The 14,296-nt window shown below is 36.2% G+C and overlaps 1 protein-coding gene across 1 annotated transcript in view; it reads left to right on the forward strand.

The window, feature by feature from the left end:
- LOC104493534 (contactin-associated protein-like 4) overlaps positions 1-14,296 on the forward strand; it is a gene marked incomplete at both ends in the record, with an annotated part of 50,410 nt that overhangs the window by 744 nt on the left and 35,370 nt on the right. The window contains 3 exons of the mRNA XM_010136237.1: positions 9,478-9,681; positions 9,852-10,036; positions 12,006-12,149. Coding sequence (XP_010134539.1) covers positions 9,478-9,681; positions 9,852-10,036; positions 12,006-12,149 — 533 coding nt within the window. The remainder of the gene's footprint in view (positions 1-9,477; positions 9,682-9,851; positions 10,037-12,005; positions 12,150-14,296) is intronic.

Genomic DNA, 14,296 nt, shown 5'->3' on the forward strand with positions numbered 1-14,296 from the left:
TAGCAAGTTACTTACTGCTTTTTATCCTTTGTATCTTTTCTCCATGAGAGGAACAGAGTTTATTTTAAGGAATCTCTAGTTACTTGTTTTTAGTACTTTCATCTGTTGGTTTTGGCAGGATTTTTTTTTTTCAACTTCTGCGCTGAAGTCATGCTTTATATGGCTGATCTCTTCTGATTGGTCTCCATGTATGTCTCTTCTATTTCCATTCCTTAGTATCTGACTTCAAACTGAATGTCAGTAAGACGCACCTTTTGTCTTTCTGCCTTAAGCTTGACTGTAAAACAAGTAAAAGACCACAAAGTAAGGACACTGAAAATTCAACCTGGCTACAGAAAATTAGATCACCTCAGAAATTAGTTAAACTGTTCCATCCCAGAGAACAGATAGTTCATGACAGGAGAAGAGTGTGAGAAGATAAAACCACACAGAACTGCCGGGTCATAACTGCTTGAAGACTTGGAACATGGCTTAATGATTTCTAGAACAGTCTAATGATACTGCTGTAACTGAGAAATGTGGCCAAGGGTCAACATACCCTCCTCTGTTTTAAATATCAGGACTACTTTTGTTAAAAATGGAGGCTGAACAAATGACTCAATCATTCCCAGCTGAAAGCTCATCTGAGTCTCCCATTTGTAATCTTATGTCTATGGTATGTGATGAGACTACATTCTTTCATGTCTCTAATATTCACTGAAACCCAATCAGCTTTACTTCTTCCCTAGTCCTTTACATTATTCATTCAACAGTGTTTAAATCCCTACTCAAAGTCTTGTTCTCAAACATTTCCACACTGAAGACCTCTCTTTTGCACATGCCTAAAATCTAGATTTTAATTATCTGTATTCTCTATTGTAGTTTTCTCTATCTCACACTGTAAGGTATCTTGTGACTCTCGTTTGTCGCATCCATATTGCCACGCTGCCAGGGGAAAATCTATGTGTCTAAAGGACAAAAAATAATAAAACATATATAATGAAGAGTTACACAGTTAAAATATTTTGTTAATACTTTTGCGGAAGATTATGTATTTTTCTGTACAGATACACCTATTTTGATACAGGATCAATCCCATAGATAGCTTATGGAAACAAATCTGTGATAAATATCTTCTAAGATTAGACTGAATTTAGAAGAAATATTTACTTCACCCATCATCCACTGTAATGCAGTACATAAAGAATGTGATAGTGTTAAAAATATAGCTTTTTTTAAAACTGGTTAAGATTTTCTCTGTATTAATGACGTGAGTTCTTGAAATACTTCATTTTAATATGCATACATGCTTTCATTCCAAATGAATTGTGGACTGTTTATCATCTTTTTATTTATTTTGAACATCTAGAATTACCACGTACTTTTAGTAGATCAATTCAGTGATTGCTACCGAAGACAAGTCAGGTGATGATAGTCTTATAATTCTAAAATATATTTAATAATTTGAAAGATGAATTCTTTCTCTCCAGTGTTTTCCACCGTTTATCAAATACATGCAGAACACGTAATTATTGTTTCAGTAGTTATGTCTGGCTGTTTCTGAATTGCTATGTAGTTTTCCAGGGGGGACCGAAAATTAAAAAAAAAAGAGCAGAGATGTAAATCATACCTACTCTAACTTTAATTCACACTTTCCAGTTTTCCCATTTCTCATTCTTCCCTTCAGAGAGACGTCACTCGGTCTTGTATTGTAAGAGTAAGCAACTCACTTTCTCTTTACTATCGAATATGTGCACTGTGTTCTGTATTCAAGTACAATTGCATTAATTTCTTCCTTCAGTCTTACCTGTTTCGAACTACACACCTAAAACTGCAGGAATTTGTAAACTTGATCTCACTATTCCATAAACTAATACTGAAAAATGCATGTCTGTGACATCCAAAAGAAGTCATTACTATCTTAGTGAAGGCACACTTACAGGACAGCTCCTGGCACTACTTTCAAGTTGATGATTTGTTTTCTTCCAACCAAACACCTGCTCTGAATAACTTAGCCTACTATCCTCAAAACTAGTGTTTCGCCTTTGATTACAGACTCAGTGAGGTTAGGTAGTGTCCGTGAGAGATATCCATAGGATAAACCAGATTCTATGACTTTTACTTCATTTTGTTTTACACAGAACTCCATTTTGCTATAAACTTTTTAGGCCAAGGAGTGTCACATTTTATATGTTTGTAAAGCATGCATCCAGAAAAAATCCTTCCATTTTTGCCTTTTAACACTTACGGAATAGAAATGCTAAATAAAGATAATCACTTATGGAGTTATATGAAACATTAAAAGAGTTTCCCTGTATTCTTTATGTTAGTTCTTGCCCCTCCTCATTCTGCTTCTCCTGCCATTTTCCTCGGTTTTCTTACTCCTGTTCTACAGTGGTTTTCAAGAAAGAAAGATGTTTTCTACCTCCAGGTGATCTCTCTGGCTTCATGTAGACTGATGAAAACTGCTTGTGCCATGACACACAACAAACATTCTGTGCTACCAAGAAAACCCCACCCCAAAATTGCTCTCAGTCTCTGCCTGGTAGAGTATTTAGTACGTGCAAAAAAGACTGATGAATCGCTGCAGTCGTTTCCTGTGTCTTGTTCATGAAGTGTCTGATTGTGACAATTAAGCCACGTAAATCAGAGTTCTGGTTAAGTTATCTCTTGGCACTAAAAAAAAGGGAAATTAGAAGTCTCTTTGGCTTACTCTTTTCTCCCTTCATTACAGTACTCTCTTTCTTCTTCCATCCAGTAGGTTAAAAATAGGAGAAAAAAAAAAAAAGCTTTTTCATAAGACAGACAGAAAAATAAGTTTAAGTGTGAAAATGACAGTTGCATTAAATTGTAGGAGAAAGGTAACTGCAATCTGAATGCACCCTCTACATTAAAACATTGTTAGATGCAATGGCTAACAACAAACGCTGGATACTGTGATACGCAAACCCTCTTCCAGAGTCCTCCAACACTGTTAAGGGTGTTGAGGCTTTCTGACCATTCCTTTCCTGGCTGGAATGCTGATGGCACAGTTACATCAGTCAAAGGAAAGATTTCCCATACTCTTCTTAAGGGCCTGATGTGAATGTGATTGTAAAAAAGAAAATTCATTTTTAAAGTGGTTGATTATAATAAATTTTAACATGCCATTCTTCACACACTCACACCCACCCCCACCGGCTTTGATTAAATCAATACCTGAGTCCTGATTTACCTAACTTTTCTGAACATTGTGAACCTTTTTGGGTCTGCTTTCTCCAAAATTGGATAGGGCCAGAGAACAAATTTATCCTTTTAATACAATTGTTCTGGGATTTATAAAAACAATTAAAAATCCCCCCAAAATTGCATTGATTTAAGATTTTTCCTTATGGATCATTAGCATTAATTTCATTGCTTTAAAGTTCCACACAAATAAAACTGTTTTTCAAAGAATGACATTGCAACTAAAACTGCTGCTCAGGATCACCAGAACTCTTCATCCTGTGCTGTGTGAGGAGCTTCCAGAATTTCCATTTCTTTGAGGTATTTTCACAGCATACTAACGATTTACATTATATTAATTTGAGGAAGACATACTGTAAATTGTGAAAACAAAAGATGGGTGCTCACAAAATGAATCAGACTTTTTACTTTGTATTTGTTTTTTATTTGTAACAGTAGAGAAAACCCATGGAGACTGATGTTCAAGTCCAGGTACTGTTAGAAGTTGAGAGTATTTGGTAAATATGAAACAGGAAAATGTTATGGTACTCTGGGTACTCATTCTTTCTATCCTGATAACCCTGAAGGAGATCAAAACTTTCTCTCTCATAGCTCTTTATTTCTAGCGGCAATGCATAGATGATGAAGACAAAACATGTGTGAGAGATGTTACAAGAATTTTGATTGACATCTGCATCCCATTCACAATCTTCATTCACACATGGTGGTGGTGGGAAGGTTTAATTTTATTTTCCAAATCTGGACAGAGTAGATTTTGCTTCTTAGGAGCTAGGATTGCAGAATAGTTAATGGGATTGTGGAGAACAGTGCTAAATGTTTATTCTCTTTTCTTGATGACTAATGACAAGATTATGTTCCAAATCAAAAAACTCTGGTGTTATCAATATCTACTAAGAATATATCTAGTTAGCTAGTTTGATAAGTAGGTAACATAATGTACAAGTTTTACTATTGAAGTTTTTATTGAATGTATTAAATTTCACATTCATTATTTAAATTTACATTGATTAATGCTCTTACTGTCCACATTCATTCAATGACATAATCAAATAAAATAGACGATCTTAGATTAATTTTAGATAGAGTCTTATTTGTTAATTGTACATTTAGTAAATATGTTTTTCATAAATAAGAAGTACATTATCAGGATGTGAAGAAAATCAAGAAACTATGGTTAAAAACATAACTGCATTCATTTGACTAGTTTTAGAAAATGGAATATAAATGACTTTAAGTACTACAGTTAATTTGAATTGAGTTCATTTCCATGATGACACTGTCATGAAATATTTTTAGTAAAATTAAATAGTTAGTAAATAGATAATGGGCTTCCATTGATTTTCAAGTAGATGATCAGACAGTTAAAAAAATAACTTCTTATTTTGTTGAGTGTCCTTTACATCTTCATTTACTTCACAAATGTATCTTTCAAAGGTAATTACCTTTTTATTCTTTACTTACAAAGTATTAATACTCCATGAGCTTTTTATAGTGTTACAAGTTCTTTTGTATGTCTGGTTCAATCTGTACAGATTTTGACAGATATTCTTCTATGTTATGGGTAAAATATCAGTTGTCTCTCTTCTTTTTCTTCCCTTCCCTTCCCTTCCCTTCCCTTCCCTTCCCTTTTTCCCAATACAGGAAATATGTGAAGATAAAAGCAAATGTTAGCTATGTATTTACATGCTTTTTAAGAGTTCAGTAATTTCTTCTTTTTTTTTATTTCCCCCTTCCACATCTATCAGCTGTCTCGGTGTCTACCTCTTAATCCTATCGACCACAATGTTGATATTTTATCTAATATCAATGAATAAAATATAAAAGGAGATAAATACAGAGCTATGAAAAATAACAGGACAAAATGCTTTTACATCTGCTAACTCTTCCCTTCCCTTCCCTTCCCTTCCCTTCCCTTCCCTTCCCTTTTCCCCCAGGTAATATGAAATTTTGTGACCTTGAAATAAACTAGGTAAAACACTCTATAAATAGATTTCACTGGAGAACTGTCATTGTGTTGTCACCCTGTAACTGCCTTTTAGCACAACCATGACAGGTATGAATGTGAGTAAGTCAGAAAGCAAACATTCAGAATGTAATAATGAAAATTCATCAGTATTACTCTTTAACTTTTAAGTTTAGGAGTTAGTTATTTTGTCTATTATAGTACAGAATCAAGCAGGTGATTTTACCCCTCTACTCCACTCTTGTGAGACATCACCTGGAGTCCTTTATCCAGATCTGGGGTCCCCAGCACAAACATAACCTGCCAGAGAGGGTCCAGAGGAGGGACACAAAAATGACCAAAGGGACACAAGGAAGAATTGTTTATTTATCTATCTATCTATTTATTTATTGAAATTATGAGGGTAGTGAGACACTAAAACCTGTTGCCCTGAGAACTTGTGGGTGCCCTCTTGTTGGAAGTTTTCAAGGTCAAGTTGTACGGAGCTTGGAGCAACCTGATGTAGTGAAAGATGTCTCTGCCCATGGCAGGGACATTAGATCTTGATTATATTTTTAAAGTCACTTCCAACTTGAACTCTTGTATGATCCTATGTTATGAAGATGTACCTTGAGGTATGTCTCCAACTGTCCCTATTGCAGGTGTTGATGTTCCCCCTGTTTGCCTGTCTGATCTACTTTCTAGGGAGGTTTGCTGATTGCTGGGGACCTGAATCTGGTACTTTGTAAAAAGACTGATAAGGTTTGCACAGCCTTCAGGCCATCCCCTTCTGCTGCTCTTCCACGTGGGCACCAATAGTACTGCCAGGGAAGGCCTGGTGGGTATCAAGAATGACTACATAGCTCTAGGTGCAAGGACAGGAGGTCTCAGGTGGCATTTTCCTTGTTCCTGCTGACAAGAGAGAAATACCTGAGGAGGACTGAGTGGATCCTTTGTATCAACAACTCGTTGAACCGTGGGTGTCAGCAGCAATTATTCAGATTTACTGCTGACAAGAGAGAAATACCTGAGGAGGACTGAGTGGATCCTTTGTATCAACAACTAGTTGCACAGTGGGTGTCAGCAGCAATTATTCAGATTTAACAACAGGACACTCTCTAAGGATTAGGACTTGCTAGGGAGAGACAGAATCCATCTCAACCATGTAGATCAAAAGCATCTTTTCCAACAGGGTTGCCAACATGGTGAGGAGATCTCTAAACTATGAGTAATGGGGGAAGGAGATGATGGCCCAAAACCAAGTGAGGAAGCAGTGGACTTTTTGAATCACAGGCCTCAGGGCAGTGTATACAAGAGACACCATGAAAACAACAAACAAGGACTGAAGTGCAAGCCCTTGACCATCTCAAGTGAAACTACACAAATTGGAAATTGCTCTTGTGAGGGCAACATGTTGAGGGAAGCTCTCACACTCTTTTTGAGAAATTGATACAAGCAGATGCCTGTCTGAAGTGCGTGTGTGCTGATGCACACAACATGGGGAACACACAGAAGAAATTGAGGCTTTCATGCACTTAATTATGATCTGATCATAACCGTAGACATGGTGAAATAGTCCAACTGGAGTTGTGCTGTAGATACAGGCTCTTTAGAATGGGCTAGTCAGGACAACGTGGAAAGGGAGTTAACATTTATGTAGGCAAGCAGCAGGAGCGCATGGACCACTGCCTGGGGACAGATGATGAGACAGCTCAGAGTTTATATAGGACTAGTGGACACAGCAAAGGTGGTGGAATTGTGGTGGATGTCTGCTACACATTGCCTGATATGGGAGAAATGGAAGAAGCCTTCTTTAGACAGCTCGAAGAAGCCTTAGGTTCACTGGCCTTGATCTGTATTGCACTTTAATCACCTTGATATCTTCTGGTAGGGCATAGCAGGGCATAAGTAATCCAGGAGTTATCTGGAATTCTTTGATGATAACTTTCCAACACAGGTGATCAAGGAGCTGACAAGATGTCACACTCTACTGGCTGTCATACTTACAAACACGTTCAGACTAATGTTGGATGTGAAAGCTGGGGCCACCTTGTCTCCAACAACCATGAGTCTGTAATGTCCAAGATTCTGAGAGAAGGGAACAAAGCAAACCTGGGCTTTTTCATGCCCGGGGACTTGACTGAAAGAGTAACATAGGAGATGGTCCTGAATACAAGAGGGATCCAGAAAATCTGGCTGATTTTCAAAGATCGTTTTCTCCAAGCTCAAGAATGATGTGTTCTAACAAGCAGGAAATCAAGCAAAAGTATCAGGAGTTCTGCATGAATGAGCATGGACCTCACTCAGGAATAAGAGGAAAGTGTACAAGAGGTGGAAATAAGGTGAGATAACCAGGGAAGAATATGGAAACATTATCTGAACATGCAAAGATGTGGTTAGGAAAGCCAAATCACCTGGATTTGAAACAGATAAAGGTCATGGAAGACAGCAAGAAGGGTTTCTGTAAGCGTATCAGGAGCAAAAAAAAGACTAGGGAAAATATGAGCTCACTGTTTAGTGGGACAGGGAACCTCAGGGCAAAAGACAAGGATAAAGCCAAGGTACTCAATGCCCTCATTGACTTGGTCTTTGCTGGTAAGTCTTGCCTTCAGGAATCTCAGATCTCTGAGGCCCACAGGAAAGACTAGAACAAGGGAGACTCTCAGTGGAGGAGAGTCAGGCTGTGTAACGTTTAAACAAGTTGGACCTACATTAAGTCCATAGACCTATTGGGATGCACCCAAGAATGCTGAGGAAACTGGCCACAGACATTCTGAGGCCACAGTTGTTTATGTGTGAAAATTAGTTGCAATTGGGACAGGTTCCTAAAGATTGGAAGAGAGCAAATTGTAGCCAATAAAGATTTGGGGGACTTATTAACACGCCAAAGGGTTTTGATGCCATTTAGAGGTACCCAGACAGGTTAGAGAAATGGGTTGACAGGAATCTCATGCTGTTCAACAAAGGGAAGTGCAAGGTCTTGCACATGTGGAGGAATAATCCCAGAAAAATTTACCAATACACACTGGGGGCTGACTGTGGTTTTTGAACTAGAAAAAATGAGAGTTCTGGTAGATACCAGGTTGACTATTAGCTAACAACATGTCCTGGCAACACAGAAGGCCAACATTATCCTGGGCTGTTTTAGGAGAACTGTTGCCAGAGGGCCAAGGAAGGTTACCCTTCTACTTTACTCAACTATGGTAATGAGACTTGGCTGAATTGTGGGTCCAATTCTGGGATCCCTGCTACGAGAAAGACATGGACATATAGAAGCCTATCCAACAAAAGGCCACAAATATGATTAAGGGACAGGAGTAGAGATTGAGAGAGCTGGGATTGGACAGTAGAATACTCAAGGAAAATCTTAGTCTTGTGTATAAATACCTGATGGGAAGGTATAAAGAAGATGGAGACAGTATCTTATCAGTGGTGCCCAGTGATAGGACTAGAGGTAGTGAACAGAAGTACAGGGTTTTTTCTGTGAAGATGGTTGAACACTGGCATGGGTTGAGCAGAGAGCTGTAGTCTCTATCCCTGGATACACTGAAAACCTAACTGAACGTGAGTCTACTTTGACTGGGGAAGTTGGACAAGATGGTCTCCAAAGATGCATGGCAACCTCAACAGTTCTGTGGTCAATGCCCATACTGGAAAACTGATGATATGAAGTCCTGCATTCCAGGACTGAAATTGTAATTCAGCTTAATTAAACTCATGGTTTGTTTATGATGTAGGTAACAGAACATTTGCTGAAGATAACCAGGCCCTACTCACAGCTGACAGGTTTTCATTTTAGAATATTTTTGCTTATTTCCTAGAATAATATGGCACGATATTATTCTGAACTACTTTATATACCCAAACTGATTTTAATGGTGGCTTAAATCTACGACCTGTATGAAGGCCCTGCAAGTGACCTAAATGTAATGGGCGTGATTTTCTCTTCTTTGTTTTGTTAATTGGAATTAATTGCAGATAAATTAATAGAGATTTTCACCCTAAGAATACAGTAAGAGGAGAAATGTTCAGAGCACTTTGTGGTTCCAGGGCAAGGAAAAACTTTTAGCATGTGAGATTATTACTAGGCTGTCATAGAAGCAAGATCGCTTCTGCTCACCTTGCTTTATTATCTAGAGATAGCATCATCATTAAAACAGGACAGTCTTAACATTTGTGGAAGAACAGGTATAGCAGAAATAAGCTACACTTCATTGAGCACATTGAGTCTAGGGATATTAGTGGTGGGACTTCATATCATACTGAAATAACATGCAACTGTTTCTTTTAGACGTAGCATTGTACATTATCTTTCATTTCTTTATCTCTAGGGTCCGAAGTGGTTGGCTTTGATGGGAAAAGTTGTCTAATTTACACATTTAATCAGAAACTCATGAGTGCACTGAAAGATGTGATTTCTCTGAAGTTTAAGACAATGCAAAGTGATGGAATTCTCCTCCACAGAGAAGGACAAAATGGAGACTACATCACCCTGGAATTAATTAAAGGGAGGCTGTCCCTACTCATTAATTTAGGTAACAGCTACAGTCTCATAAATAATGCAGTTACTAGGTATTATTTGACTAAAACTTCTTTTAATTTGTTTAGTGGATTTTAATGTTTATAGTATGATAAACTAGCAGTATATATTTGAATAATTCTGTTTTTATATGGAATTAATAGTTTTTATTTTTCTTCTTTCAAGGTGATACTAAAACTCATCCTTCTAATGCCCAAACTAATATTACACTGGGCAGCCTTTTGGATGATCAGCACTGGCATTCTGTTCTCATTGAGCACTTTAACAATCAAGTAAACTTTACAGTGGATAAACATACTCATCACTTTCATGCAAAAGGAGAATTCAATTATTTGGACCTTGATTATGAGGTGTGAAAATTACCTTTCCTTTATTCCATTTATTAACTTTGTTATGTAAATGCAGTGAAACAAGCAAAGGAGACAGAACTTCAGGAAGTTTGTAGTGCTTAAGTCTTTAGGAATTTTCTGTCTCCTAAAGGAATGAATTAAAGAAAAAGAGATGTTCTTAGATTACTAATGTTCCTCTAGACTTACTATACAAAATATTCAAAAGACCATCTTTCTCATCTCAGAATTCATTATTTTAATATCTTTGTTTTAGTAGTGCTGGAAATGTGGTAAACAGGATGTAAACAGAAGGAATGAGCCCCAACTCTAAGTTATTATTTTATGACTTGATAAAAATTGCAATAAGTCAGCATAAAATCATTTTAGAAATGTTTAGATTAAGACTTAAATTCTTGTTAAATCTGGCAAATGTACTGTGAAAATATCTTGTTTACACAAGCGTTACATTTATGAAAAAGAGTAGATGCAATTTGCTGTGACAGTTTCCCACCTGTGGTTAAAAATATCATTACTTGACAGTAGTAATGTGATGACTGGTTGCTTTATGGTTGCCCCTGTCCTGTTTCTTGGATGAGACAATGAGTGATAGAGCAGAGTATCTGGAACCTGCAGATCTAAATTACTTCATCCTATTCATTTGTATTTTTAAGCAGTTTAGAGTAAGATTTCATGCTGTTCCGTCTCCACATTATCCCACTTCAGAAATATCATTCATAAGAATAAAGTCATGATTCTGCTTAAAATTTCTGCATCTAAGCCACAATACCAAGGTTTGGAGCATCATATCAAATAAAAAAAAAAAAAAACAAACAAAAAACAGAGAGAGAGAGAGAAGAGAAAGGGAACAACAAATGTTAGTTTTAACTGATTGGCAAATAGACTTATTTTACTAATTCAACCAGTATTGCAAACTAATTTTTCTCCTCTTCCACATATCGTAGTTTGATGTATCTGTTACCAATACAAGGTAGAAAGGAAAACAAAAGCTGGAAAAAAGCCTGAAAATTTCCAAAAAAGTATGAACCACTGTATTATAGAATTGCATTTTTTTTACCATAAAAATTTTGAATTTAATAACTTAATGAAACGACATATTTTTATATATTTTAATAAGATTATTTTAAATATTAAGTGAAATTTAAAAATTAAAAGATATATAGTTTAAACTGACCTTTTTTACAAACTCAGCCAGAAAAGCTTTGAAATAAACAAGTTCAAAAATTCACTTAAACTGACATCCTGTTTCTGATGGTGTTGAAGAATGAAAACATAGACCAGAGTACAATTCAGGTCATCCTTGTGGTAATGCTTTTCAAAAATAATCTACCACTCTATAAGCATTTCTCACTCAGGGATTTATTAAGACAGAGTGATATTCTTGAACTTAATAATGGATTTCTATTTTTTTTAAATCTTCCAATTACTTTCTGAACACAAGTAAGCCTACAGCATCACATCAAGGAATTGCACAGCCTAAGAATTTTGAGAGGGGAAAAAGAATTTACTTTCATTTGTTTTGAATCTGTCCTAGAATAATTTCACTTTATGTCTCTTGTAATATTTTATGGTAGTTATGATCTGCACACAGTGAAGTCAGACTCAAATTTCCTAAAGAAGGAATCTCTTCTCCCTTTTCGCACTGTCCAGCATGGTCTGTGTGTACTGTCCTCCTTGTTTTTGCAGCTGTAACGGGCCCTAAAAACTGATAAGACAAGTTCTAAGCAACTGCTAAAAGACATCTTCAGAAGAATGTCAACATTTCAGAATATTTTAATGCATACATATGACTTGATACAGCCTAATTTTTTCTTATCCTGTTCTTTTAATGCGTAGATGTCATACAAGGGAATAGACAAAAAATAGAAGATTCTTTATTGGCCAGGCTTTGACTTCTGCTTTTGTGCTATTGGCAACTTCTTTCTTTAGAAAATTACTTAATAGTATCATTGATTTCTCTTCTCTTTCTAAGCTCAGCTTTGGAGGGATCCCAGTGCCTGGAAAATCAGGGACATTGTCACGCAGGAACTTTCATGGGTGTTTTGAAAATATTTATTATAATGGAGTGAATATTATTGACCTGGCCAGGAGGCATAAATCTCAGATCTACTTTGTGGTAAGAGATTCACAGTTAAGAAAGAATAAATAAGTAAAAGAGAAAGGAAAAAGATCACAGCTGCTTTCATATGTAACATGTTAACACACAATTCTGGTAAAATCTATGTTGTTTAAGGAAAGAATAATCAAGAAACCACTTAATTGGGCTATTTTATATTTGCTTCCGTACAGACTTATCCAGCAGACAAAGCAGGATGCATTTTAATCTTCAGCTCTTTAGCTGATATTTAGATGTGTGTATGTACAAAATCTAGCAAGTAAAACAAGATGTATCTGAAGTCATCAAAGCTCTGATTTTGACTTCTGTACTTAACTAGTAAGAATGCCAGCAGTACATTTTAAAAGCCTTCTATTGCTGAGGTCACCGATCCATTCTGTTTTCTCCAGAGCATTATAATTTTTATTGATAAGTTCTGTTTGTCAATTTATACTGCCCTTTGTCTGGAGAGCTGTAGTTTAGGTTGGTGGGTTTAATGTATTTCTTGTGACATGGCCAACAGTTGTATTATTCCAATCTCTACAATTTAGAGAAATGGTTCCAACCACGAAACAACTTTCTGATGTGTTACAGAAGGTTTTCTATACGTTTTTTTCAAGTCCTTTCCCTCACCCCCACCCCCCACCCCCAATAGTATGAAAGTCATCTCTATTTGCAGTATTCTTTTTTTTTAACAGCTGGAAATGCAGAGATATGATGGAAACTATCAATTCAAAATAATTAACAACATATGAAAATCTTTCAAATGCCAAATATTTTTATTTGGATTTCAGTTCAGAATATGATCAGTTAAAGTTTTCTGTCCCATGAAAAAATGGATAACAGTTGTGTCTTCTCATATAGAGCTCGTATGAAATATTTCAGAATTAACTAAACTGATACCTCTGTATAATGTCCTGTCTATGATGCTGAAAGATGTTGGGGAGTGGACAGTAACAGGATGCTCTGTGTGGACTGCTGGAATGGGAACTATGAAGTAGTTTTCATAGGAAATTTCTTTATCTCAAATGATCCAAATTGTTTTGCTACTTTCAAAACTATTTAGGATATATTTCATAATGTAAATGTGTCAGAAATTATCTATGTTGCCAAAGAATCCTTGTTAAATGGCCACTTTGCTGGTCTTATACAGTATTAGGCAGCTGTCCAGGTGACACTGAGAGGGAATACACAGATGGTAAGCTTTTAATATTTAACAGGGTTTATTAATATGATGACTACCTTTTCACCGTGGGTCAGTTCAGTTGACTATTCATTTCTCTACAGCTGTGTTCATAAGACAGAGCTTTTATTTATTCATATAATTTTTTCTTGGAAAAAAGGAAAACAGATAAACTTTAATATCTTGCCATGCCAGGGGCTAGGGAACATTTTTCTTAAATTGATTTTTAGCTTCTGCCATAGAGTCAAAGTTTTATGTATGTTCAAAAGTTTAAAAACTCTTTCTGTAGAACAGAAGTTAAATGTACTTTAATTTTAAATACATTAATCTTTTAGTGATTATCTATACAGAACAAATCAGTTATAGTTTAAATGATGCTAGCAAATCTTTAGATCAAAGTGCATATCACTATCAAGAGTCATAAAGTATTAACTAACTCTGACACCAGATGCAACAAATGTGTTATTCTCATTTCTGTGTTGTCTGCATCACTTAGTACAACTGCAGAGGCAGGATAAGATCAGAGTTTGTCAATGAACTCATTGCAAGTTTATTTAGGTAACAAAATAAAGGCTAGGTGTCTAAATACACCTGTGATCTTGTCCATATGTGCCTGCTTGAAAACATGTTTCCTTCTGGTTTATGAAGTATGTGTTTCATATTTGTAAGTAGCATGAGATTATATGTGACATTTTCTCTGACTATCTGTGAAAACAAATACTGGGTTCAGTGCACATCTCCAGCTGCACTGATTTGGAAAGACTGCTCCTTGGTCCAGCAAAATATTTTTTTTTTAAATCAAATTTAACACTACTTTAAACAATCAGTAGCCAAGCTCAACCTTTTTCTCTGCATAGAAGCATTTAGACTCATGTAAATACTTGTACCAAACTTTGCATTCAGTGGCATTTTATCTGACATTCAGAAACTTGTCTAGTCCCTAAAGCTTCCTGAAGCTAAGTCAAAATAAAACAAAGTAGATCAG

The sequence above is a fragment of the Buceros rhinoceros genome, unplaced genomic scaffold, assembly GCF_000710305.1.
Source record: "Buceros rhinoceros silvestris isolate BGI_N320 unplaced genomic scaffold, ASM71030v1 scaffold1725, whole genome shotgun sequence".
Lineage (NCBI taxonomy): Eukaryota > Metazoa > Chordata > Aves > Bucerotiformes > Bucerotidae > Buceros > Buceros rhinoceros.